General features: G+C 50.2%; 1 protein-coding gene across 2 annotated transcripts; it reads right to left on the minus strand.

The window, feature by feature from the left end:
• Positions 1-338: 338 nt before the first annotated feature.
• On the minus strand, positions 339-27801 carry FHL3 (four and a half LIM domains 3). 2 transcript variants are annotated; one of them, XM_054648201.2, is made up of 6 exons: positions 27621-27801; positions 4825-5009; positions 4572-4746; positions 3779-3948; positions 3431-3617; positions 339-2267 (listed from the first exon to the last, which is right to left on the minus strand). In XM_054648201.2, exons 2-6 carry the CDS (start codon positions 4978-4980, stop codon positions 2116-2118), a joined length of 840 nt encoding a protein of 279 aa, XP_054504176.1. In that variant the 5' UTR covers positions 4981-5009; positions 27621-27801; the 3' UTR covers positions 339-2115. The 2 variants fall into 2 exon arrangements, with proteins under 2 accessions (XP_054504176.1, XP_054504175.1); XM_054648200.2 differs by having other exon boundaries at positions 4825-5006; positions 27621-27782.
• Between the last annotated feature and the right edge of the window lie 187 nt (positions 27802-27988).

A 27988-nucleotide genomic window follows, 5' to 3' on the forward strand; every position in this document is an offset into this window, starting at 1 on the left:
AGTCCCACAGCCAGCCTGCAAGCACAGAGCAGCACCCCACATCCTGCTGGGGCCTGTCCTGCAGAACTGCCTGCCTGGACAGACAGCAGGCACGGACAGATGGACACCCCCAGCCCCAGGAGGGCACTGCAGTCACCCAGCAGGAGGAGGGAGATGCTGTTGCTGTGTCACAACCACCACCACAGGGCTGATGGTGCTTTGGGAAGGCAGGCATGAGCACTATGGAGGTTGCCTGTCCCCAGAATGGGATCAGGGGTGAGGCAAGGCTGAGCAGAGCACAGCACCCACTCAGCACTCTGCCCTGTGCCTGCTGTTCAAGAGACACAGAAGAGAAAACGTCACGAAAACTGTTTATTGTATAAAGCTGTAGGAAATACAGAGGACGCTGAGGTTTAGGACAATTCCTTCTGAAGATGGCTCCAAGCTCCTCTCATAATAGCAAACACACAAACTCTGATTTGCTGTCATCAAAGCTTCCAAACAAGGATTCAACAAGGATCTGAACACAGCGTAATAACACTTCAACATGCATAATATTTTCTGTTCCTAAGTGAAGCCCGGGTGGGGGGCTAGCCCCTTTATCCTGTAGTTGTGTACAAAATGATGGATATTCATGACAAATGAGTACAAAAGGGAAAACACCCACAAGAACAGGTTTTCAGAAAAGCATGTGGCTGACTAAGCAGGAAAGCAGGGTTGGCAAAAGTGTCCCAGGGAGACAGAAGCAGAAAGATGTAGAGACAAGGCAGGCATGAGCATCCCACTGGGAGGGGCCTCAGGCCAGGGCCAGCTCAGCCATCGGGCAGGGATTGCTCAAGGCCTCATGTGAGTCTGGGATGGCTCAAGACACCCTGTTTTGCACTTAGGGCCAACTGGGACCTGGGCAATGCAAAGTCATCCCCCCTCCCCACCCCCAGGTGCCATCTTTGCTTTGCTTCTTGTTTGGGACCCAGGGAAGGATGAGCATGGCTGGAAGGAGCCACCACTCCCTGCCTACCACTGGGGACACAGGCAGCCCTGGAGGAGCAGGTTGTGGACATCCTGCTGCCCCCTCTGCTGCTCTCTGTGCTGCAGCCCTGTGCTCCTGCAGACCCTCCCAGCAGCTGCTAATCACAGGCACAGACTGTGGGCAATTCTCCGTTCCCTGAATTAATTATCTCTGGTGCTCCCAGTGCTGCTGGCAGCTGGGCTCTGATAGCAATGCCCATCCCATGGATTCTCATGAGAGGGATGGAGAAGGAATAAAGCCCTGAGTGCTCTCAGCCTTCAGCATGCCCTTCTCTAGGCTCTGCCAGATGCACCTGAGCATCAGCAGGCCAGCACTCCCAGCTCCAGCTCAGCCACCCCAGCCATGGAGGTCACAGCACAGGTGGATGGCAATGGGGTAGGTGTGGGTGGGCTGAATGCCCCGTACCTACAAGTGACTTGAACTCCTCATTCACAGCTAAGAGAGCACTGCCATGGAGGTGCTGAGCAAAGGGTCTGGCCTGCAAAGAGTGAGGTGCAACAGAATTCCAGAGGTGGATCCCATCTGACAAGATGTATGCTCTTCTCCTGGCCACACTCCAGCCTGGTGTCCCCAAACCTCTAGAACAGAAGACAGTGCCCTTCATGCCCGGGCCAGCTGTGCATATGGGAAGGCTGTGCAAAGCCAGCATGGCCAACCTGCATGGCCCCAAGACACTGCCTTGTGTCACCTAGAGCGAGGGAAGCACGTGGAGAAAGAAGGGAGGGCAGTGCCAAGGGGTGAATACATCTGCCAGCACACAGATCCAGCAGCCCAGGGCCAAAGCCACTCCTGCCCTTTGCTCAGCTGGGGGCCTGGGCTCGTGCCTGGTTAGACTGGAAGCAAAAAAGAAAGAGTAAATAATGGGGGGGGGGGGGGTCTCAAAGCTCCTTTTTCAGCTTTATTTAGCTTTGACTGCACAGAGCCATAGCACAGCATACTCTAGCCTTCAGGGAGGGGGCACAGGAGCCCCCCTGAACACACCACAGCTCAGGGTCAGCCCCCATCTCCTGTGCCTCGTGCTCTGCCCCCGCAGTGCTGCTGGGAACGTGGCACAAAGGAGAGAGAGCAGAGGGAGGCCCTGGCCCGCCGTGCCCGCCCTCGGGGGCTCACAGGTCGCTGCTGCAGTCACGGCACAGGATCTGGTCGTTGTCGGGGATGAAGCCCTTCCCCACCAGCGAGGTGCTGCAGCGCGCGCAGTTGAAGCAGTTGTGGTGCCAGTGACGGTCCTCGAAGGAGACGTATTTGCCACCACCAAACCCTGTGGGAGGGACAGAGGGCAGGGTCAGAGGCTCTGGGGAAACTGGGATGAGCTTCCTGAACAGACTGATCATCTCCAGGTCAGGTCTTCACACGTGGCACTGGTGGTGGCACACAAAACACAGCCCAGGAGCAAATAATGTGATCTCCACTCTGGTGGGGGAAAAGCACTAAAACTGCTTCAAAACAGACTTTGCAGGGTTGACACATTTGGACCAGAATCACTATTTTCTCCCCTAGGAGGAGCTGGGACAGGAGCTGCACCATCACAGTGGATGAAGTCAGACAGAACTTATCAAACATGAAAAGTTTTGGTTTGGCACCAAAACCATGCACATGCCACATGGGTGTGTGTCCACTGTGATGTGTGAGAGCCAGGCACCCAAAGGGAGATCTGTGTGCCCAGCTGCCCTTCAGAGAGACCCACACTCAGCCCTGCATGGTCTGTAGCAGGACTCCTCACAATGGCTGGAAGCTCTGCCTGAGGGGCTGCTGGCAGCTCAAACCCTGGAACTTCTCCAGAGGTTTAATCAAATCCTGGGAAGAGCCACCCTGCCACCAGCTCAGGCCAGGCTCCTGCAGAGGCTCCACAGGAGTTTCCCTTCTCTGCTGGCAGTTGTTGGACTGGTGAGCTGTGACCCTCTTCTCCCCAGGGCTGAAACAAACTGATAAGGACCAGAGGGGAAGTGGGTGCCTGGGAGCTGTCCTCAGCCATAATCATCCTCTGAGTCACCAGCTGATTCACAGCTTCTCCTGCCTTCCCAGCAGCAAGAACCTGGGAGTTGCAGGGGGGAAGGTCAAATGGGGGAGGGCAAAAAGGAAGCCAGACTCTCTTAGGGGGTTCTGCAGAGGAGGTTCCCTTACTTCCCCTGCCTTAGGCAGGTACAGCAGCTCCAGACTCCCCTGCACCAGGTGCTGCTCTAGGCTTTCCCTGTCTGTGAACAACCTTTTCACAGGATATGGTCATCAGTATCAAAAAAGGCAAGCTAGAGACATGAAATCATGCTTTGAGAGGTGACTTTGGAGTCTTTACCTGTGGGTAGAGGGAATTCCTCCCACAGGACACAGCTCAGCACTGTGAGAGATGCAGACAAAGGGACAGAAGTAACCCCAGGACCACTGCATCACCCCTGCAGGGGCTCCTCAGAGAGCTGTTCTGCTCACCTGTGATGGGCTTTGTGCAGGCACTGCACTTCTTGGCATAGAGGTTCCCAAAGCACTTGATGCAGTACGGGTTGTCATCCTGGGAGGTGAACTGCTGCCCAGCCAAGGGGGTCTTGCAGCCCGTGCAGACAAAGCACTCCTTGTGCCAGGGCTCATCCCGGTAGGTCACTCCTCCCTTGGTGAGGGTCTGCAGGAAGAGAGCACGTGCTGGTGACACACAGGCAAAGGGAAACAGCCCAGCCGGGGTGCTGGCACCTGAACCCTCCTCTGACAGGGCTCAGGCAGGAGCAGGGAGCTCCCTGTCCCTGCAGCAGAGCTGGGGGCTCTGGGCTCTCAGGCCACACAAACCTTTTTGCAGCGAGTGCAGCGAGGAGCGAACTTGCTCTCATAACAGGGGACACAGTAATAATCCTTCTTGTCTGGGATGAAGGACCGGGACCCAATGGGCTGCTGGCAGCTGCTGCATATGAAGCAATGCTCATGCCAGGTCTGTCCATTGTACTCCAGCTTACGGGAGCCTGCAAAGAGAGCCCTGCAGTGACACAAGGGAGCAACACACACACACAGACACACACACAGAGGGACAGGGGGCTGGGCAGGATGAGCTGTGCTCCTGCACACCTGGCTCTATGTTCCCCTCCCTGTGGCAGTTCAGGACATGGAGATGGAGAGGGGCTTCATGCCCACAGCGCAGCCACAAGGGGAGGGCTGCAGGAACACGTCCCCAGCACTGGAACAAAGGCCGTGGCAGAGATGCCTGACGTAACCTACATCTGAAGATGGTGCTAAAATAGCCAGGTAAAGACACACACGCCTTTGCCTCAGGCCTTCTCCAGAGACACTCACACATCTTCAGTCATTCTGTCTCTTCTTGTTAGCACACAGCAGAAAATGCCCAGGAAACCCTTTGTTATCTCCTCCTTCATTCACTTCCTCGTGAAAAAGGGGAACAGACAGATGGGGCTACTGCGGTGATCACAGCTTGTCCAGCAGTGCTGTCTTGCTGGACAAACAAAGGACAGGAGGGCAGGAAAACAGAGACCCAACTCTCTTCCATGCTGCTCTCATGCTGGACCTGCAGCCCCAGCTGACACCAAGGGACCAGAAACAGACTGCAATGCCCGAGTCCAGCTGCTCCTACCTGGCATGACAGTCTTCTCGCAGGCGATACATTTGGAGGAGAACTCGCTGCAGTAGCAGTCGTTGCACAGCAGCTCCTTGCCCTGGCAGGTGAAGGGCTCGTCGGCCAGGGAGCGGTCGCAGCGGAAGCAACGGAAGCAGTGCTCGTGGTAATGGCGGTCCTCGTAGTACAGCTCCTGCGAGTACAGCCAGCATGAGCAGGGGAGCAAAGGCCTTGGGAGCTGGCCCTGCTTGTCTGCAGGGCCTCTACTCACCCTGCAGTCGTGGCCGATCAGCTCCTTGCACTCGTCGCAGGTGTTGGCGAAGTGCGCGTCGTAGCAGGGGATGCAGTAGGGGCCATTGTCCATCTGGATGTACTTGCGCCCATACAGGGACTCCTTGCAGTTGTCACAGTCGAAGCACTCTGTCATGGTGCCGGTCTGAGGCCCTCCTTCACCTGCTGAGATCAGGGAGGTGTGGCTCAGCATCAGCTTAGGCTGTCTGAGATGTCCCTCTGCAACCCTGCCAGCTCCTGAGCCCCTGCACTGAGCCAAGAGCTGCTGTTGGCACAGGGGCCAGACCCACGCTGTGCTCCTGCTCTGGGGCTGCATGCACTTCCCTAAGAGCCTGCACACATCAGGGCCTTCAGGCTTCTTCTCCAGTTCACAGCTGGAAACTTTGGCACCACTCAGAAAACCTGGACATGTCAGCATGCAGCTAAGCTTTGCTACCATCCTGGGAAGTGAAGTATAAAATAAAAAGAGAGAAATTTCCTGCATGAAAAGTTTTGGTTTGACACCAAAACCATGCACATGCCACGTGGTTGTGTGTCCACTGTGATGTGTGAGAGCCAGGCACCCAAAGGGAGATCTGTGTGCCCAGCTGCCCTTCAGAGACCCACACTCAGCCCTGCATGGTCTGTAGCAGGATTCCTCACAATGGCTGGAAGCTCTGCCTGAGGGGCTGCTGGCAGCTCAAACCCTGGAACTTCTCCAGAGGTTAAAAGCAGCAGCTCCATGGGGAAGCAGGAATTGGGCACTGCTCTGTGCCTTGGCTGTGGAGCCTTGTCCCAGCAAACTGTTCTGCATGTGTTGTTCCAACTATAAACACTCTCCAGGGAGAAGCTACAGGGGCAGATGGGTGTTCCACAAGCACCTGTTGGGGCTTGGCATGAAGGAGACCTGACATCTCTCCTTGCTGCTTATCTCCCTCACAGACAACAGGTTTGTGGAACTACTTTGCTTTCTTTGGAGCTTTAACTCCAGAACCAGACTACCTTCCTCCTGGTTAGTTCAGCCTGGTTATTCCTAAACACGGAGTTTTCCACTTGCAAAATCACACCCTTCTTCAACCCGGTTGCTGTCAAGTGTAGACAAGCCCATTGAATTACAAGGGAGCTGTCAGCTGCAGAGCACCTCCACTGCAGAGTTCTTCACAAACCCACTCACTTCACAACGAGCAATTACAGCTCAATCTGCAGTTAAGCATTTAATGGTCAGGGAGCTCCCTCCCAGCGCCTGCACCCCCTCCCCACAGCCAGCTGTAGGTTGGGAGGCAGCCTCCAGGGCAGGAGCTGATCCAGACAGCTCTGACTCACAGCCCAGAGCTCCCCAGGGCTATTCTTGGCCAAGCCACACAGCTCCCAGCTGTTGTCAAGCCTGGTATGTGCCGATAGGACTGATGGAGAATAAATCCAGTGCTCCCACATGGCTACGTGACCAACTGAGGAGGAACAAAGTTCCTTTTCAGACACTGGTCACCAGCTGCCACCCAGGCCATGCCCGCTCTGTGCCCTCCAGCGTGGCAGCCCAGCGTGTGTGGCTGTGCCTGTGGGAGCAGCTCCACAGCCTGGCCCTGCCAGCAGCACGGGCTGGGGCCAGTGCTCCACCAAACCTCCCCCAAAGCTCCAAGCAGCAGCTCTGTGCCTGCAGAACAGGGCAGTGCCCAGTCTGATACTGGCACAAGGCAATGCCCAGTCTGTTACTGGCACAGGGCAGTGCCCAGTCTGTTACTGGCACAGGGCAGTGCCCAGTCTGTTATGGCACAGGGCAGTGCCCAGTCTGTTACTGGCACAGGGCAGTGCCCAGTCTGTTATTGGGCACAGGGCAATGCCCAGTCTGTTATGGCACAAGGCAATGCCCAGTCTGTTACTGGCACAGGGCAGTGCCCAGTCTGTTATGGCACAGGGCAATGCCCAGTCTATTACTGGGTACAGGGCAGTTCCCAGTCTGTTACTGGCACAGGGCAGTGCCCAGTCTGTTATGGCACAGGGCAGTGCCCAGTCTGTTATTGGGCACAGGGCAATGCCCAGTCTGTTAATGGGCACAGGGCAATGCCCAATCTGATACTGGCACAGGGCAATGCCCAGTCTGTTAATGGGCACAGGGCAATGCCCAATCTGATACTGGCACAGGGCAGTGCCCAGTCTGTTATGGCACAGGGCAATGCCCAGTCTGTTACTGGCACAGGGCAGTGCCCAGTCTGTTACTGGCACAGGGCAATGCCCAGTCTGTTACTGGCACAGGGCAATGCCCAGTCTGTTACTGGCACAGGGCAGTGCCCAGTCTGTTATTGGGCACAGGGCAGTGCCCAGTCTGTTACTGGCACAGGGCAATGCCCAGTCTGTTATGGCACAGGGCAGTTCCCAGTCTGTTACTGGCACAGGGCAGTGCCCAGTCTGTTACTGGCACAGGGCAGTGCCCAGTCTGTTACTGGCACAGGGCAATGCCCAGTCTGTTACTGGCACAGGGCAATGCCCAGTCTGTTACTGGCACAGGGCAATGCCCAGTCTGTTATGGCACAAGGCAATGCCCAGTCTGTTATGGCACAGGGCAGTGCCCAGTCTGTTATGGCACAGGGCAGTGCCCAGTCTGTTACTGGCACAGGGCAGTGCCCAGTCTGTTACTGGCACAAGGCAATGCCCAGTCTGTTATTGGGCACAGGGCAATGCCCAGTCTGTTACTGGGCACAGGGCAATGCCCAGTCTGTTACTGGCACAGGGCAGTGCCCAGTCTGTTATGGCACAGGGCAATGCCCAGTCTGTTATGGCACAGGGCAGTGCCCACTCTGTTACTGGCACAGGGCAATGCCCAGTCTGTTATGGCACAGGGCAGTGCCCACTCTGTTACTGGCACAGGGCAATGCCCAGTCTGTTATGGCACAGGGCAGTGCCCAGTCTGATACTGGCACAGGGCAGTGCCCAGTCTGTTACTGGCCCAGGGCAGTGCCCAGTCTGATACTGGCACAGGGCAGTGCCCAGTCTGTTACTGGCACAGGGCAGTGCCCAATCTGTTACTGGCACAGGGCAATGCCCAATCTGTTACTGGCACAGGGCAGTTCCCAGTCTGTTATGGCACAGGGCAATGCCCAATCTGTTACTGGCACAGGGCAGTGCCCAGTCTGTTATTGGCACAGGGCAGTGCCCAGTCTGTTACTGGCACAGGGCAGTGCCCAGTCTGTTACTGGCACAGGGCAGTGCCCAGTCTGTTATGGCACAGGGCAGTGCCCAGTCTGTTATTGGGCACAGGGCAATGCCCAGTCTGTTACTGGCACAGGGCAGTGCCCAGTCTGTTATGGCACAGGGCAGTGCCCAGTCTGTTATTGGGCACAGGGCAATGCCCAGTCTGTTACTGGCACAGGGCAGTTCCCAGTCTGTTATGGCACAGGGCAATGCCCAATCTGTTACTGGCACAGGGCAGTGCCCAGTCTGTTATTGGCACAGGGCAGTGCCCAGTCTGTTACTGGCACAGGGCAGTGCCCAGTCTGTTACTGGCACAGGGCAGTGCCCAGTCTGTTATGGCACAGGGCAGTGCCCAGTCTGTTATTGGGCACAGGGCAATGCCCAGTCTGTTACTGGCACAGGGCAGTGCCCAGTCTGATACTGGCACAGGGCAGGCATGGGGTGGTTTGGTTCAGGGTGCTGAGCTGCACCTTGTGCTGGCCCCCCCAGAGTCCCTCCCCTCTGGGGCACCCCCGAGGTGCTCCCCTGCCTGGGCAGCAGCTCCCCTGAGCCCCACACAGCTCCTGGCTGCTTCTGACCCACTGCTGCCCTCTCTGCCACCCCACTTGCCTTTGCTCCCTGAAGCTACCTGGGACCTTTCTCTCTGGCAAAGAATGAAATGAAATTTCCATTTCTCCTCCTCCCCTGTCCCAGCCCTGGTGAAAGGAACTTTCCAAGGTGTGTCTGTACTAAGAGGACCTGTAATGAGCACTCCTGCTCATTAGAGACTAAGGCACTGCCAGAGCAGGGAACTTCCATGTTTCTCAATGGGCTGCACTTTAGCTCTGTGGTCCAGTAATACAAGCTCAGAGGACATCAGAAAACACAAAGGAAGAAAAAAACAACCTGAATGAAGAAGGCTGGGATTTTACCAGTGATGAGGAATAAGCCTCCTGAGCACCACTACCCTGACCCTGATGCTGTCAGAAGAGGAAGTGAAAAACAAACCCCTCCAGGAATGATATAAAGGCAGTGGGATACTTTGAGCAGTTTTTCCCCAAATCTGTGTTCCTGCTGCACACTGGGAGCTGAGTGCTGCTCCCCAGGCTGGGGGTGCAGCACAGCCAGGCCCAGGAGCCCCACGTGGCCAAGGCTGCACACGGGAACAGACTTTGTGCTGCCTTTTCAACAGAACAAGAACAGGCCCAGGAAGTTTGCTCAGGGTTATTTGTGTTAGATAAGCTGTTTGCTCCCTTTGTTCTGCTCTCAGATGCAGAGCTGGGCAGGGGTGTAGAAGCCTGGGCAGCACCAAAGCAAACGCAGCATCTTCGTCCCTGAGATGTGGTGCTGTGAGACCGGGAAGAGGAAGGTGAGACAAAAGAAATGGAGTAAAAGAAATAGGAGAAAAACCCACAATTCTTACTGTGATTATAATGATGAACCTGGGAATTGCCTCCCTTATGAAGGACAGAGAGTTTTAAAATGCATTAAACCCCCCTTTAATCGAGGCTCAGACACAGAAAGTACAATACAGGCAATGCTCTGCCTGTGCTCATCCTCTGCACCACCCTGTAAACATCAGCTGTGTGTGGAGTGTGCTGGGCTGATGGCAGGAACGCCTTCCAATGCTAACCAAGGTGTTGCCCTGTAATGATGGGATTGCAGCTGTAAATAGGGTGTTTGTGCATTGCCAGATGGCTCTGGTCTGGGGGGACAAGGCTTGCTGATGCAGGAACCTTGTACAGGGCGGTGGTGGAGCTGGATGTGGGATATTGCTCAGCTGTCTCACTAGCTGTTGGGAGGGCAAAAATAAACACAGATATATGCCTGCCAGCTGCCTCCTCTTTCCCTGGAGTTCCCTGAAAGATGTAGTTGTGCTCCTGGAGCAAAGGAAGTTCAGTTTTTCTCCTGTGCCCGTGAACAAACAGCTTTAGGAACAAGAGCTTCACTCACAAACAATATTCAAAGTGCTCCACGATGCAAATCTGATCAGTCTGAAGCAGAGCTCAGAATAGCCTCGTGTATGGAAAAGGTCAGCAATTTGTCAAGGAAGCACAGCAAAGTCCACTTTCTAATTAGAGAGTAACATGCACCCAACACCACCCTGGTGTCATTGTCCCAGGCCATGGCTTAGCAACAGCCCCAGGAGATCACTGCATTAATTTTAGCACCAATAGACCAGGGATTTGTTATGCAAAGGAGGCAATACAGACAGAGTAGGGCCTGATCCACACAATCACTGAAGAGTTTAACTGGCTTTTTGAGATGGTTTCTCCTACAATGAACTCCTTGGGTGTGGAGTCTTGTGTGTGTGGTGAACCTGTAACCCCACATAACTTCACACCAGTTTGTTGTTTGTTGTCAGCTCACAACCAGCTGCTCCACAGAGTCACCCTAGAGTAATCCACGGGGCTATTCCTAGGGAAACACTTCATCTTTCCAGGACACAGGAAAAGACCTGCCTTTGACTGTCTGTCAGGTCCCTGCCTATTCTCACCTCCCCGGCTGGCTGAGCACAAATATAAGCAATTGCAGTTCACACCTAAACAGACACACAGAGAGAAAGCACCACCTCACTGGGACAGGCAAGTATTCCCCATGTAAGGATGAAACTCTGCAGGGACATGGCTTTGAAAGACAGTCCCCAAAGCACTCCAAGGTCAGCAGAGGAGAAGAACACTTTTTGTTCCTGCTAGCTTTCCAGAACCATTATGGGTCCTGGAATCTGCATGAAATTGTTTCTGCTTGCTGCCGACCCTAAAAGGCAAACCAGCTGCTTGCTCTGAGGAGCAGCTCCAGCCCCTCTGTTATGCTGGGAGTGCTTTCATTCCACGTGTCCTGACACCACTTCTGGGCATCTGCACAGGGTCACTGTGCACCCTGGCCCCAGGCCAGCCCAGGTTCCTGGGGGCAGGGGTGCTCTGGGGGTTTCTCCACACTTCTCGTGCCTACCTGTGCCCTGCCACCCTGCTCCCAAACCCACCAGCACTGCTGCAGCCCTGGAGCATCCCCAGGGCTGTCAGAGGAGAGCCTGAGGCAGCTGGGGAGAGGTCCCAGAGTGCCCCAGCCTGCGTGGGGCACCCTTGGGAGCAGAGTTGCATCAGAGCTTCACCCTCCTGCTTGCAGCACCAGTGAGTCACTTCCTGCCCTCAGCTCTGGCCTCCAAGCTGCCTTCCAGCCTCAGCCTTCCCCAGAACAGCTCTGAAATCTTAAGTGGGAAGGGGTCCAGCATGGCAAGGAGGGGATCTTTGAAGGGACCATCAGGACAGCCACAGGCATCACACAGCAGCTTCCCCATCACCAGCAGAGCCAGAGGATGCTGCAGCTCATTTCTCCAACACACAGGGAAAGTTTGGTTCTTACAGTCAGCCTCAGAGGCAGCAGATAAGCAGATCAGCTGGGTGTATGGCCTCATCCTTCCTGCACTGTGACCGTGTTCACAAGGGTTTTAGGATGAGGGAAGGGAGGATCTGAGTCCATGTTTCACAAGGTTTGATTTATTATTTTATTATATATATTACATTAAAACTATACTAAAAGAATAGAAGAAAGGATTTCATCAGAAGGCTAAGAGTAGAAAAAGAAGGAATGAATAACAAAGGCTTGTGGCTTGGACAGAGTCTGAGCCAGCTGGGCTGTGATTGGCCATTAATTAGAAACAACCACATGAGACCAATCCCAGATCCTCCTGTTGCATTCCACAGCAGCAGATAACCATTGGTTACATTTGGTTTTTGAGGCTTCTCAGGAGAAAAAAAATCCTAAGGAAAGGATTTTCCATAAAAGACGTCTGTGACACTCCACCACTGGGGTGTTGTGCCATGCATGTGCACACAGCAAGCTCTGCTGAGCAAGCTGTGCCTCAGCCTTTCCCCAAGCATGGGCAGGACACCCTCCTGCCCAGAGCTGTCATGGGCTGCTCCAGGCTGTGCAATAGATTGAGTAAAACGGCTGGCAGCACTCTAAAGAAACACCTTGCATTTCAAATAAAATAACTTGCTGTCAGCAAGGTAAGCAGCTTCCTGAAAATGCCCACAACTTGGTGAGGAAAAGGCAGCAGAATCCGTTAAAACTGAAGTAGCAGAATCTGATAAACCACAAGACCTAAACTGTTGCATGACTTTAATTCAGTCTTGGAATGACAGAATAAGGGTTTGCCATTGTTCGGGGTAGATCTTTGAGTTGCCCCATCCAAAGAACAAAGCCATATCACAGACTGCTCCTGGCAGCTCTGCATATAGATAAAGGACAGTGCCAAAACCACACCTATCCCATAAATGTCTGATTGTACTCTTAAACAGAATACAATCAGCAAGAAAATCACACCTGCCTCCAGCCCCCAGCCTGCCCGGGGGTGCCTGCAGGAAACTGTGACAGAGACATCACAGCTGGTCCAAGGTGAGCAAGGGCAAAGCTGCCACCACTGCTGTGCTGGGCTCCTGAGGCACCGGCAGCACAGGCAGAGGCACAGGAGACAATTCAGCCCTAATTCAGCCCTTGCTCTGGACTTACTTTCTTTAAGGAAAGTTAATTCTGCCAAGGTCTGTGAAAGAAGCTGAAGAGTCCCTACTATGCAACCATAGAACTCTGCCAAGGGAAAAAAAGAGGGAATGATTTCAGAGTTAAACATTTATTACTAAACATCTGTAGGGGTTAACTAACTATTTTAGGTTCTGAACGAAATCTTGGTCTTTCAGAGGTGTAGCTAACAGCAGTAAAACTATTTGGGAACACGCAGAGCAGGCAGCCTATGTCATTCTGCTGACATTAAATTGGAATGTTTGCTCAAGAGATCAACTGTTAATCTTATTCAAAATGAGCACAAAGTAAGCAAATTCTGTGCACTCAACAGGAAGTCAGGAATTGAAGTCATTTGGGCACTTTGGACCCATAACATTCAAACAGACCATTAACAGATGGAAGAAGTCTGAGAGCAGAGGAGCAAGATAGGAACACTCCAGAAACTTCTGGCCAGCTCTGTCAGGCAGTTCAGAAACCCACAGCCTAAAACCATGCCAGGAGAGGTTCTGGCTTGTCTCTGAGGAGGCTGCAGAGATAAGAGAGACTCTCCTTGTGACAGGTACCTTTGGTGCCACGTGCCAGTGACAAGCAGGGGACACGGGCAGCCAGGCACAGCCACCACTGAGGCAGGGGTTGGCTGAGGGCAGCAGCTGCACACATGGTCACAGTGGCCATAAGAGGAAGAAAGGTGCTGAAGCCAAGTTTCAGGGAATGTGACTGATCACAGGAGCTTTGGTGTGATGGGAGGATCAGGAGCTGCAGTCCAGGGAAAGGGCTGCTCCTGCCAGTTCTCAAAAAGGAGCAAGGGACAGGTGTGCAATTACTCTCAACAAGCACGTTGTGAGCATGCTACAATCTAGCATTGAGAGTTTAATTTTGAATTGGTTTATACCTCTGTAACCCACAGCCATATCAATTCCTCATTGCTTGTCCAACTTAACAATCTGAGGATTCCTGGCAATCCTGTTTTCAAGATCTCCTTGCCCCACAAAATAAAGGTCATATGCAGTACAACAGAATTCAAACATGCAAGCGTGACAGGAAATGACTAACTGCACACTGAGGCCAATGTACCTTCATCTTGGATCAGCTCAGCACACAAGAATCTTGCAACTCAAACAGACATCACAGCCTATATGCAGAAAAAATAATCTGGCTGCTCCAGTTGCTAGTTCTTGGGGCCTGTGCATCTCAATGTAGATATTACTGCAGAATAATGTAATTCCGCTCTATTTCCCTGAAGTTCTCTCACAACTGAATCCTTACACTGTAGTTTGTTCTTTTCCTTCCCTTAGAGACAGCTGCTTTTTAAATTGAGGATGAAGCCATTCTTATTTCTGAGTTGATACATAATTTAAGTCAGTATTTACAAAGCTTTTTGCAGTCCTTAATAAAAGATCCTTACGAGATTTCACCTCTGTTTTGCCCAAAAAGGCAATCAAGGGACTGCCCCAAGCACTGGACACAGCCCTAGTGATGGTGTTTTTAGCTCGTGTCATGAAAACCAACCTGTACAATTTGAACCCACTCCCTATTCCCTGTGTCCCCAGCAAGCCTGAAAGCTCTTTGGCTGATCAAGGCTCTGCTCAGCTTCATGTTTCTTTTCAATAAACAAAGCAACTTTGACTTCCAGTAGCAGGAAAAGACACATATCCCAGACATGCTTTATTTAATGCACGCCTATTACTTAAAGGGCAAAGTGAATTTTTTCACCAAATTTGGTCAAAATACTCCCTCTTCCGATTTGATTCTTAGCCTCCCAAACACAAACATTTGCAGTTGGTTTCTTGCATATAAGCAGACTGATGGAGAGAGGTACTGTGCATCTGAGCCATGGCAGTTTTGTGCATTTTGGGGCTCTCCAAAATCAGCAGAGGGAAGAGAAAGGCAGGAAGGTGACGTGAGACGCTGCAGTGACACTTGTGCACTCTCTCTGCCACAGATCCCCGAGGGCCTCCCCACCTGTGCTGGCTCTTGGCCCAAGGAACACGGCCACCCTCCCTATAAAGTGCTTTTTACAGCTGCTGGTGTCCCTTGCAAGCAAAGGCGATGCCAGCCCTGCAGCACCAAGCATGCGAGCAGCTTCTAAATCTGGGGGAGGACTGAGTCCTGGCAAAAGACAAATTGTCTCATGTTACCACCCCGGGAACGGCTTGGCTTGATGGTTCTCCGAAACAAAACCGAGGATCATTCGTTGCCAGGGAGATGCTGTGTGTGCCAGCTGCAGCCCTCCCAACAGGGCAGCGCTCCCAAGGGCAGCGCAGCCGAGCAAAGGGGACACAAAGGGGACAGATGGGATGGCTGAGAGGGGAAGGGAACACCTTCCAGCCACTGCCTTGCCAGGGTAAAAGTGAAACGAGTTCCCTTCTGTGGCTGAAGACTTCTCTGCCAGGTGATCCGGCCAGCACGTGTCATTTACTTTCATGATACAGAGGTGGTTATCTTCAAACCATTCTCACTGACACCTTAAAAATGACTCTTAAGTACTATAAAATTTAAATAATAGAAGCCATCAGTTGCAATTGTCACGTATTTTGCATAACACCTTTACAAAATAACTCCTTGCAAGTACTAAAAGGAAAATTGCAAGATGTAACATGCGCTCCTGTTTCTGGGCAGAAATAGTCTTTGGTGGCACCCATGAAAGGGAAAACTGTGCCACATCCAAAAGACTATGTGGAAAAGCTATTTTAAGGGACACAAATGCCCACAAAATGTAGGAATGCCTTCATATCATGCAGCTACCACATGGAGTTTCCAGCCCCATGCTCCTGCCCGCTGGACATGTCTGTGTCAGAACTGGAGCTGCTGCTGGCTGGCAGCTCAGTAAACATGTGCACTGACTGTGCCTAAAAACTCAGAAAGAGAGGAAAAGCTGTTCCTTTACAGAAAAAAAAATCCGACATGAACAGAAAAGTAACAACATTGAGAGTCCCTGATCCAGGTCCATGGCTCCTTTACAGAGCCTCATTCTCTAATTCCCATCTGAGATTTACAAGGAATCCTACATGAAGCACATCTCCCACAGGTTAAAAAGGATCAGAAAGACCAAAATTTTCACTAAGAGAGGCTCCTCTCTTGGCAACTTTCAGCTGAAGACCAAGAAGAGCTGCTGTCTCAGCAGATATGGAGCAATGCCCATTTCTTTGCTGCAGGGAAGGTGTTCCACACTCCTTGGTGCTGATGTGCACTCTGACTATTGGGAAAAAGCTCCCAAAGCTGTTCACATGCTCAAGCAGCCTGAGGATCAGGAGCTCCACTGCAATGCCAACACCCCTCCCTCTGTTCTGGAGCTGATCAGAACAAAAGTGCTCCATTTGCAAGCTGTTTGTCCCAAACTGGCAAACCCTGGAAATAAAAGCTCAGCCCAGTTCTGTTACCTTGCATTGCTGACAGCGATGGAGCAGCAGGAACCCAGGTGTGCAGGGTGCTCCTCACAGTCAGGTACAGCAGGTGCCACCAGCAGACACTCTCAGGAGTAAATCATCACTTCACCAGCAAACACCCAAGTGCTTGTCCAGCAACAAAAGCACTCATATCATAAACCAAGGGTGACATCAGCACGCGGATTGTATTTCCTACACGGGTTTAAATGTCATTACTTGTGACTGGAAATTGGACACTAGCAATAAGTTACTCTAAATTTTGACAAGAGACATGATTCCAGTTTTGTGTAGATGAATTTCACTTCCAAAGCCTTTCTATTGCTCAACGTCATGATGACAGAAAAAAAAAAACCAAAAGAGAAGAAGCAAAACTCCTAACATAAAGTGAAAAACTCATGAACATCATTATCAGCCTGATTTACCAAGTCAGGTGCTAACAAGGTGAGCAGCAGAACCTGGATTGTCACTTGAAAGGGTCACTGTGGCTCAAACAGCCTGATCTACTCATTATTCAAGGTCTCTGCATTGCCCTCTTTCATTTTTATTCAAAGTTCTGCTCTACATCTTCTAAAATTAAAACTCCAAGCTATCAAGGACCTGAAGGCATGATTTCATCATCCTGTAGTTATTGCTGTTTCACGTGGCATGAAGCACAACACAATCTGTGCACCTTCACCAACCTGACATGCAGTTGTGATTTCCCACACTCAGCTCTGGACTCTCCAAAAGCAACACATCCAACACTTCTGCACATGCACATGGGGCCAGATTTAATCTTTCTGTGAGTTATATGGTGTTTGCATAGGGTTGTGAAATAGCAGAAATAAAACTTTTCTTGGCTGAGATAGATGCAAAACACGCTGTGCACTTTTTGCTTTTAATGACTTGGTGAGTTCCACTACTAGTCTGTGTATTCCAGAATGTTCTGAGTTAGGCACTCAGCAATTTTCTTGATGTCAACAGTTCAGTGAGTTAAAGGGAGCCACTGAAATGCCTTTAGATTTAGATGCTGCCTTTTCTTTTTGAAAATGTGCCAAGGAAAGAGGAAGATGAGAAGAAATAATCCAAATTTAAGGACACAAACTAAAGACTTACCTGGGAAGCAGTTAGTTATTGATTCTTTGATACCAGTGACACAAACATATGTGATGATCCAGTGCAAGATCATTAATGCAAAAAGTCCTCAGTTTCCAGAGCTGCCATCCCACACCTCTCATTGGATTGTGGCTTCCTCAATTCCCTAACAGCTGTCAGCAGCAAAAACATTATTTACCCTTGTAATACCCACAGGTCAGGGAGTAATGCTATCTCCCTCCTGGGATTTGCACCTCAGAGAGTTCTGGCACTAGGCATGGCCTGTAGAACTAAAAATGGAACCAAGATCCAAGTTCCATCTTCCTTCTCCTTTGGAGATGCAGCACATATCCCTGTCAGTGGAAACTGTGACCCCCACCAGCGTGGGGTACAGACCTGCACCTGCAGATTGCACACCCCTGACTCTGTGAGGAGCAGGAGAAAAGGGAGGAGGAGAAGGAAGAGAGGGACATGGTCTTGAAGGTGCTTTCCAACCCTGTAACAGAGAGACAGAGTGCTGTGCTGTTAGAGAGCACAGCTAATCCAGAGTCATCTCCCAACCAACACCGTGCCTCTGCTAGCTGCTCCTGCTATTTGAACCTGGGGGTTCAGCAGTGAGCAGGCTGAGCTGGCAGGCAGAACTGGGACAGGCCAGCACCAGGAAGTTATGCACCAGTTCAAAATGGGTTCGTTTTTAAGAAAGGAAAAATCCACATTTGCCTCAAATGAGGGTAGTGGAATTCCAAGGTGAGGCCAAAAATCAGGAGTTTAGGGTGGTTCTGGGGCTCATGATGCTGCCAAGTGCAGTCCTTGCACTCAGGGACAGCTTAGGACCCATTATTTTTTTGTTGTCTTCCCGTCCTGAGCAATATCCAGAAACAATGACATCAGGTGTGGACCTCAGAGAGGAATTTTTGTCTTCAACTGTGCTGAAGGTTTGGCCTTTCAGATGCATATTTTATATGATTCCCTTTCTTTTGCTTCATTAGAAGAACTACAAAAAGACATTTTCCACAAGAAGCCTGAGTGCACATGCAGGTTGTGTATGATCTGCAGCCACACAGCCCTGAACCACAACGGAAATTACCTCTGACACTCTCACATGAAGGAAATCTTGTGGGCTTGGATCTTTCAAGAAATAAGGTTGCTTTACAGCTACAGGAACAACACATGGCCAGAATGCATTATAAATGAGTAAGATACAGGCTAAAAAACAACTGCTAATTGCTTTTACAATTTGTATTTTATATTAAAAAACTTCCTTAAGACATTAAGAGGCAGAGCTGAGCCTAGAAAGGATTTTTATGGCTAAACCTGAAAGCAGGGACCTAGAACAGAACTAGTCCATTACATTTCAAACCTTGATCCTGGGTTCTGCCTCAAGCAGCTGGGATTATTTTTTCCAGTTAAGCAAATTCCTGTTTCTAAAATCCACTCTGGTATTTAAATAAATTTGGAGAAGATGCTGAGTAGTCACTTTGATTCACAGATAACAAGGTCAGAACTGCATTGTTTGATGGATTTCTAAGAGAACACTTGAAATTTAGGCAAACAAATTTAAAATATCAAGGTCATATTTACATTCCAGGGTAATAATTAAATACTTAATATCTTGTGGTTCCACTATTTTAAGTTTTTCTACACACCAAAATATTTAGTCATGTGAAAACCATCTGTAGCAGCTGGAAGACATTCATTTGGCCTGCCAAGATTAATTAGTTTAAAAAATACATAAATGAAGTGTTCATTTTATTTCCACAAAGCTGTTGCTTTTGGTTCTCTTAGGGTGCTGGTGATTAATGCTTATGGAAGGTTCTCAAAAAGAGAACCTTCCATATCAGATGCCAGTTTCACAATATCTGTTAAGTAAAACAAGGCCTGTGTTTAGGTTAATGCTCTTCTGGATTAAGCCAAGTCATTATTCACAGCAATACAAAAACCAGCTTGCAAACACTTCAATCCCTATTTTTAGTCTTTCCTCTCTCAAATCCACAATGCTGAAATCTGCTTTTAAAAATTAATGAAAAGAAATTTCTGTTCAGGACTGGGGTTCAGATACTGCGTTTAAGAATTACAAACCTAAGTCTCCAAGCATGTCTTTTCTCTGCAAGAAGTTCCTGCATAATCTTCAGAGAGCTTTTCAAAGTCAAGTAAACAAGACACCCAGCTGAAACTGTAAAAAGGGTTGAATTTGGCTTAGTATCCATAGGGATCACTTCTCTGGCCAACAGCTTGCAAAGGGTTATTTCTTGGCTCATCATTTTTGTTTTGCTGGAAGATGTTGAGGTTTTAGTGAAGTTTCTGCAGAGCATGCAGCAGCATTCAACATTTTTTGCTCAGCTAACGAGTTAAGTCATCACAGCCCTCCAATGGCTTGAAGATTATGGGTGTAGGAAAAGGGAATGCTCAGAGAGGGGAACTTTTGAGCAGTCACCACTAAACTGCGGTTAAAACAGACACCAATGACTCTATTCAGCTCCCAAACCTCAGACAGTTTCCATTTTCTCAATAACAAAGCATTTTTGTGGAATGAGGTAACAGCTTCCATCTGCCAGGTCGACATCTCCACTAAGATTTCTCAAGAGTGTGGCTGACGAGGGCTGGCCAGCAGAGCCAGAGGCAGGAGAGTCCCTTTAGCCTGGGCAACACAGGGACAAACTGCCATGGGACAGATGTGCAGAGGAGCCTCTGTGGCACCATCACAAACCCTCCTGGGAGTCTGAGTCACAAGCAGCCTGGAGCAAGCTCCACACACTGCACAGCTGAAGAGTCAAAAGGTCGGGAAAAGGGTGAGACTTGTCACTATGGATGGCCAGGGACAGGCAGGAGGGAGCAGAACGGGTGCCACGGGTCCAACAGCCCATCGTGGGTGGGTCATGAGCAGAAAGAGTGTGATTTAGGAGCAAAATCAGGCACACACTGCCAGATGCACAGTGCAAAGGGCAGGGCAGCATCCTGCTCCCTGAGGACAGCACTGCCCCTGGGACTGGCCACTCAAGCTGCCATACACCCCCCCACACCTGAAATGCCAAATATCTGAGGTAGAGCAGTTACAGCCTCAGAATACAGCCTGGGAGAGGGTTTGGTTTTGTTCTTTCCTCATTTCTTGAATTTGGCAGCCTATATTTTGACATCTCAGTTCCAGGGATGCTGAGCACCCAATCATTCTTTTGATTTCAGACAAAGCCAACTCAGTTCTTCTGAAAAGCAGACCTTCATTTGGATCCAGATGAAAATTCCAGCTCCTGCCAGGACCCCCTCATCGGACTCTTGTCTCCCTGTGAATGGTCACTGAGCTCCCTTGCAATTTTGAGACACTCAGCTCCAGGTTCAACTCCCCCCCATCTGGTTCTCCCATCTAAAGCAAGGCAATTTTCCAGTTGGTTTTCTGATGGCCTTTGCATTCCTGTAACACTTCCTCCTGAAGTTTAGAAAATATTAACACTAACCTCCTCACTTTCTGGTGTACTTCCAGCTGTGTGCCCACATGGATACCTGGTGAGTGGCACCTTCCTTCCTGGCCAAAGCATTTCCCAAGCCCATTTTCTTCCTAGGAGGAATGCTGCTGTCAAATGTCAGAAACCCACACTGCTAATACTAGCCTTCCACAAGGTCAGCCAGAGAGGACTTCCATCAAGGATGAGCTTTGCTGGAGAAGGCTCCCTGGGGATTATCAGAATAGTACAGTCAAGCCCAGATGGCCACAATGTGCTGAGCACATTTCCCGCAAACACAGCGGCGAGGCAGAGGCCTCCACAAATCAAAGTCCACCCTGATTTCTGCCATCTGCTGAGCACTGAGGGCCAGGCTGAGGCCTTTGGGAAAGGTCAGGATAGTCTTACAGGCTCTCAAGATATTGCTTTTGTTCTCACTATTTGCTTCTCAATTCCTTCGTTAGAAGATACTGATCTCTCTGTAAGGCAGTTACTTGGAGCCAAGGCTTTAGATATTATTGCAAAACATATGCTTAAAAGAGACTGGAAATTATGCTGGCAGTGTTACAGAGGGGAGCAAAGCACAGCTTTGGGTCAAAACAAACAAAAAAAAAAGTAAGCTAGTAAGCAATTCCCATGCAATAGTTTAGGAGAGCCAGCAAAAGCTTCTTCTAGAAAGAAAACAATGCTGTGAGAACGAAGCTAACGAGAGCTGGCTCTTGGAAAAATAAAACAGCTAGTAATGAGCCAAAAGCACATATCCAAGAGAATCTTTCTGGGAAACCGACCCAAGCCTTTATGCTGGAAAGCCCTGAGGGACTAGGGACCTTGAGGCTAAAAGCTGGCAAATTACTTCATCAGTTAAGGTTGGTCCCAATGTTTCCTACTGTGTAAAAATAATTTGTTTTAGCCTACAGGTCTCTACAGAGCACTGGGTAAATTCAGGCTATTTTCTTTGGGAAGGGAAACGGAGTGCCTGGCAGAGCCCTGCCCAGTGGGATATTTTCAGGGGTTTCCCACCATCACTGACAGCCCTCCAGCCCAAAGCTGGCCCAGCACACTCAGGCCTTGGTGAATGAATTCTGCTGAATTCCCTGGGAGCTGCTCTAGTGCACTGGGCACCACATGCCCATTACTGGGATGGGAACATCCCCTGAGCTGTCAATGATTACAGCAACATGATGAACTTGCCTCTGTAAAACCACCTTCTGGAGGCTCATTCACCCACGATGGATGCACTCAGGACAATGATCCTGATATATCTCGTTTTCCAGAGCGATAAGGAGGAGACTTTGCTCTCTCTCTCTCTGAGATTAGTTCACGCACCCACCATTAGATCTAGGTGCTGATACAGAGTGGCAAAGGTAGGGTCTGTCTTTGCAGCCCCTGGTTCATTGCCAGTCCAGCTCCCCAGCCACAGCACCATCCCAAGAGCACAAGACAAGGAACGTGTGCTCCTGCTCCAGCCCGGCTTCTGCGTCAGCACAGAAAATCCCCGCATTGGCAGGGGATGTCAAGGTGCTGTCTAATGACTTTCTTTCTCTTCCAACTGCTCTGATTCACGTTGCCATCTTCCTTGCAACTGACCTAAATAACATGTTCAGGCAGCACTGGAAGTGTTTCCATCTCATACTGCAATAACAGCGAGATCTTTGCATCTGGGAAGGGAATTTCACAGGGAAGTCGCACCGCAGGTGAATGAACAGCGTCCTTCTCAAGAAAGGAACAGAAGCTCCCTGTCTTATCCCATCAGGGAGACTTCCTGGCTGCAGGAGAACAAAGGTTGCCCAGGAGCAGGGAAAACACACACCGAGTCTGTGCCCAAACCCCAGCAGATCTGAACAATGTGGGCAGATTACTCAGTTACCTCATTTCCAGGTGTGCTGTCAGCATGAGCCACGACTGGCTTGGAATTAAAGAGGCAAAACTGTTCCTAGATCTGGACTTAGTCTGCATAATTTATGGTAATTATTGCTCAGTAGCCATTAATCCTTTAATGCCATATCACACACTCAGCCCTCAGTTCTCTTTAACTTTTTGGTGATCACAGACCATTCCACTGCAGAAGGGGCTGAAGGACAGGGTGTAGGACCTCACTGGATGCAGAACCAAAGGTCTCAGGAAGGGAAAAGCAAAGAAATCCACTGTGGAAGGACTCCAGTGGGTCAGCCCTCTCCAGACACACAGTGAGGATGTGTGCTGGTAACATACAGCACTTGGAGCAGCCTTAATCCCAAACAATTACAGACCACTACAGCACCAGCTGTAACTCAGGTGTCCAACAGCACACAGGAATACAGGGGCAATCCCATCCCTGTCACTCCACCGTGATATTTCCCCAATCTCATTCTTCTCTTTACTGTAAACTGGGGCATTTCCAAAAGTAAATATCCATGTAAATTCCATGTAAATATCTCCATTCCTTCCAACCCCTAGCAGACTACAGATCTCAGTGTTACCTTGCAGCAGTGACCCTCACAGGCTGTGTGCTGAGGAACTGAAAATGTCAATTAAAAATGCATTTATTGCCAACAAGAAAAAGGACTGTGGGGAAATACAGAAGAGTATTCTGAAGCTGCATGCCCTGCCACAGCACTTCCAGCTTTCAGCTGAGGCAGTGCTCACCTGGGCTGGGGATACCTTGCAAGGCAGGCACTAGAGCCTCAGCAGCCTAACAGATGCCTTTCTCATTCTGAAGATACACATGAATACAGATACAGTTCCCCCTTTGCAATAGAAAGGAAGTTATACTTGATCCATACCAAGTCTTTTTCAGGTAATTGAGCTTCAAAACTTAAGCAGAAAAGCTGCCAGCAAAACTTGTGCCTCTTTGTGCTACAGTTAGTCCGTAACAACTATTCTGAATGTGTTATCTCTAGTTTTTATTAGCTCATATTTACTTTGGCTGCACATCCAAGCAGTCATTTAAACAGGGTGAGAGAGGGAAATCTTGGACTTGCAACAATGGCCAAGCAGTTTAATCTACCACTGGGGACAAAGACTTGACTCCTATTGGCATGGAGTGCTGGCAGGGTCAAGTGTAACATGTGCTGGAGGAAGCACTAGGGAAGCAGATCTCTGACTGTTCAAACAACACCAAGCATTTCCTTGAGCTATTCAGAGTTCTCTTTGCCCCTCCTGTGTGGAGAAAACAGCTCCAGCTGTCCAGTCACCTGCGCTGGCTTCTCCGCTCACTGCATTCATGACACCAGGGCCGCCAAGAGCTCCAGGTTCGATGCAGCACATTCCTCATTCCTCACAGCTCAGATGTTCAAAGCTAAGTTAGGAAGCAAGTCAAGATCATGTCCTTGGCATCAGCACCAAGTTGGTGCTGGAAGATAATTTATATTCCTGAGCAGAACTGGCACTGGGCAGATTGGCCATAAACATCAACAAACTGTTGCTCCAGCCATGACACCAAACAGAAGAGTCCAGAATTAATATCTTTCTTTTTTTTTTTTTTTTTGTATTTGGGAAGTTCAAAACACTTCACATAAAAGAACTCTGCAGTTTGCAAGTGGGGGACGATCTACAGTAACATATTCAGAGGCAAATAAAAAATGAAATGTATTAATATTAACAATCAGATGACCACAGGCCAAATCAAGTCAAAGTGAGACTACACTAAGAACAAGAATGTAAATTTCAGGACTTTTATTCCATTGCTCTTTGAATCTTGTGTTAAGACGTTACTGAATAATTCTAATTATTAATTTAGCCCTAATGAACGTGTCCTTCTGATTCCTCCCAGAGTAATATTATTCTCTTGGTGGGCCCCTGTGAGTAAGGGCAGAATAATTTGTTAAAATTGTTCTCCATTGAACAAGTATCTGCAGACAAAGTGGTCAGTTCTGCTGGGGTGAAACACAGGAAGGTGGAAGCCATGTGGCATTCTTCAATTTCCCCTTTCCTTTCACAATCAGACCCTTGATATTTTCTTCAACAGGAAAACTGACATTCCCCTTCCATGTAAACTGCTGACAATTGTATTTTACACCTGGTAAAACCAGAGCAAAACGGAAGGAAGAGAAGAAACAAAGACCAAGGACTTTTCTCAGCAACCACATCTCCATAGAATGAAGTATTTTCCTTTTCCCACCTCGGAGCAGACAGAGCCCAGTAAACACAGCCCAGCCTTGGTGGGAAATGCCCCCTCCTCGCTGGTGAGTGGCTGCAGGACAGTGCCCAGGGCAGCAGCTTCCCAGAGAGCAGCCAAAAAACCAAACCAGCCCGTGCAGCTTGGCTCTTCTGCCACAACCTCACTTTAAAAGTGACCCTGAAGCTCCTGGTAGTAATAATTTGAAGATTAAATACTACTGATAAAGCTTCTCTGCCCCCTAACAACTGGTCTTCTCCCTTTCCTAGATACAGCTGGTATTGAGGGTTACAGCTATGCCCTCCCTTTGAAAAAAACCCACCTGAGTAAAATGTTTAAATTGATTTTGATGAAGTTCTCTCTGAATTTTTCCAGTTTGGCCATAGAAATTGCACCTATTTCAGCAGAAGCAAAGTCCCCTAAGGAATGAGCCACTTGCACTCTGAGCAGAACTGCAAACATCATTGGCAGCACCTTCCTGCCAGAGCACCTGGGCAAGAACAGCACATCTCAACCAGGGATACTGAACACCAGAGGAGAAATGATTCCTTATTGAGCAATTAAAAGGAATTATGGAGCTGTTTGTCCTGATAAGAGGTTTGGCTTTTATTCAGAGCAGCCAGACCCCAGTTTTCTGGGTAACTTCTTTATCACAGAAAAGGTGAGGCAGACAACAAGGTTTAACTCCTGTTTCTCTCCTGAGGTTGCTGCAGCAACTGTGGCTCATCAAGCACAGCCTCATGTAAGCTACAGGCAGCAAAAATCCTACAGACATCAATGAGGATGCACCACCATGAAAATCTTGTGCATCAGTGCTGCAATTACCATAAAAGTCCTTTTTAAGGGAGAGGGTGTTGGAAACACTTTGGGTATGGAGAGTAATCAATTTTTTTCCACCTTTCTGCTGGCATTTCAAACACCAGCCAACCGTGTAACAGCAGAAACTCAGCTGCAATTAGGAACACAGCAGAAAGCACCTTACCTCATCAGGCAAGCAATAGAGCAAGCAAGTCCTGGCTGGGAACAGAACACAGCGCTTCCAAAGTTGGTGCACTGGGAATTTTGGTAACCTGCCTGCAGGGAAGTTTTTTCTGGCTCCATCAGTTAAGGGTTCACCTCAGTCTTGAAGCTGCTATGTCCAAAGCCAGAAAAGAACATGGCTAAACTCATACCCCTCAGAAATCAACTGACAGCCAGTGAATACTGCCTACAGTCATTCAGGACTGGTACAATACAGATAAAAACCCATGATGACACCAGCCAGGAAGGAGACTCCTGCTTTTCCTCCCAGAACAGGATGACCTGGGAAAGGTGAGCAATCCTACTGCCAGCTGTGTTCTGGGACAGCAGGGCTGTTCCAGCACCTGATCCAGAAGAAACCACAGTGCAAACCAGGAGCTGAGCTGAGGGAAATGTGCTGCAGGAAGAGCAGCCACCTCCTGTCCTCCCAAAGGCTGGGGAACCACAGTGACCCTCAGCACCCCGCTCACCTCTCAGCCCTTCAGATGCCGTTCTGCAGGCAGGAGAAAAGCACAGATTTTACCCTAAGAGGCATCTCAAAAAATCCAAGACAGAAGCTGAGATCATGGAACAGTTCCCAGGGCCTCCTGCTAGGGAATTCTGGCTGTTTCCAAACACTGCCCTGCCTTCAGTGTGTCCCAGCACTCCCTATGCACAGGTTTATGGAGTTCACACTCCAAAACATACCTTTTGTTGTAGAGCATCTGCTATAATTAGTGCCCACAACTAACCATATCACCTATATTTTTGTCTCCTGTGCTATGCCACCATTTAAAAAAGTGTGCAAAATTACAGACCAAGCTGGGTAAGAATAAAACTACTGCTGACAATTCTGTGCCTCAAAGGAAGTGGTCAGCAAGAAGAGCAAGGGAACAATACAGTCTCCATGTTAGGAAAAGGAAAGAGGGTGGCACAAAATAAGATAGGAGAAATGTCAGACTTCCTCTTTCCTCTTTGCCTATCATGAAGTTAAACCACATATTGACAAAGGAAATCGGGGAAAAAAGGCAGCTTCAACACCTGGGCAGCTAGGAGAGCCACAGATTTCTAATGCTTGGGAGGGGAGTCAGAAAAGTAAAAGGAATGTCCCTACACTCCTCCCTAGAAGTCTGTGCTGCCACCAGGATGCTGCATGCACCAGAGCTTCGCCCTTTCCTCTGCTCCTAGAAATAGGTTTTCCACTTTGGAAAGATTCCTTTTATCATTTTCAAAACTGGGAAACAATGAACAGAGCAAGTTCAGATTTAAGCAAAGAGACCTCAGTATCAAATCCTGCCCTGTTAAGATCCATAACCCTGGCACATGCCATCCGTTTGCGCTGCAAGCCTGTGGAGAGAAATTCCTCCCACCACGCTTCACCCAGGCTAACTGGAAAAGTTTATCCAACATCCCCATGAGTTCTCATTAAAGTGTCAGTGGTTAAGGTAACCACAAGTACAGAGGTGGAAACGGATAAAGAAAACAGTAAAAAGTTACCTGTAAGAGAACAAAATCTGAAACATAACTGTGTTGAGGAAAAAGAAAATTGCAAAGATCCTGAGCTCTTTTTTAATGTGAGATCCAAACTGTGACTTCCGAGTCTTTGTCTAGCATACACACACAAAGCAAGGCTTACAGTCCTCTCCCATAGCTACCCTGGGATTCTCTGGAAAAACAGAAATCACTCCAGATGTGCTGAAATTTTTCCTGTGCAACATTTGAGCATTTGGTTACGGTTTACTCCCGGGTCTGCTGGTCGGATAAAGTCTCAGCACTCTCTTCATAAAGCACTGATCAAGCCCTCAACTTCTGGCGAAGGGGCACGGCCCAAAGGCTGCGGTTTTCTCCTTGCGGAAAGCGGTGTGTGCATCGTGCTGCCGGACCGAGCTCTCCGGCAAGCCACGACCCTGTCCCGCCACCGTGACCCCGGCAGGGTTCCGGGGGATGCCCGGACCCCAGACGGCACCGGGGGCACGGTGCCTTCCCTTCAGCTCCCGGGGGCATCCCCGCCACCACCCGTCCCGCCCGGGGCAGCGGAGCCACAGCGGGCAGCGCTTCCCGCCTCGGCCCGATCTGACCTGACCTAATCTGACCTAATCTGACCCGGCCCGGCCCGACCCACCTGCTCGGCGTCCCGGGGCCGCGCTGCCGCTCTCGGTGCCCCGGCGCTGGGCAGACCCGGCTCAGCTCGGCGCTGCTCCTCAGCCGCGAGCGCGGAGCCCGGCCCGGGGCGGGGCCGGGGGCGGCCCGGGGCCGGTGCCCGCCCAGCACGGCGCTCGGGCGGCGGGAGGCGCTGCGCCGCCGCCAGCAGCGGGGCCAGGGGGCCGGTCCCGCCGCGATGCTCCCCGTGCGGCCGCAGCGGGATGAGCCCCGTCCCGAGGCGGCGACTCCGGCGGGAACGGCAGCTCCGAGGGAGGGCTGCGGGCGGCGGAAGGGGGACCGGCGGCGGAGGGACCGGCGGCACTCGCCCCGCGGGGCCGTCCCGGCGGC

Source organism: Agelaius phoeniceus, chromosome 22 (genome assembly GCF_051311805.1).
Source record: "Agelaius phoeniceus isolate bAgePho1 chromosome 22, bAgePho1.hap1, whole genome shotgun sequence".
NCBI classification, from domain to species: Eukaryota; Metazoa; Chordata; class Aves; order Passeriformes; family Icteridae; genus Agelaius; species Agelaius phoeniceus.

Coding starts and splice junctions, on each gene's coding strand:
- FHL3 (XM_054648201.2), bottom strand. CDS start 4,980: ATGACAGAGTGCTTCGACTGTGACAACTGCAAGGAGTCCCTGTATGGG. Junction 3,618..3,778: donor GCTGCACTCGCTGCAAAAAG/GTTTGTGTGGCC, acceptor CTCTTCCTGCAG/ACCCTCACCAAGGGAGGAGT. Junction 2,268..3,430: donor CTGCACAAAGCCCATCACAG/GTGAGCAGAACA, acceptor TCCCTCCCACAG/GGTTTGGTGGTGGCAAATAC.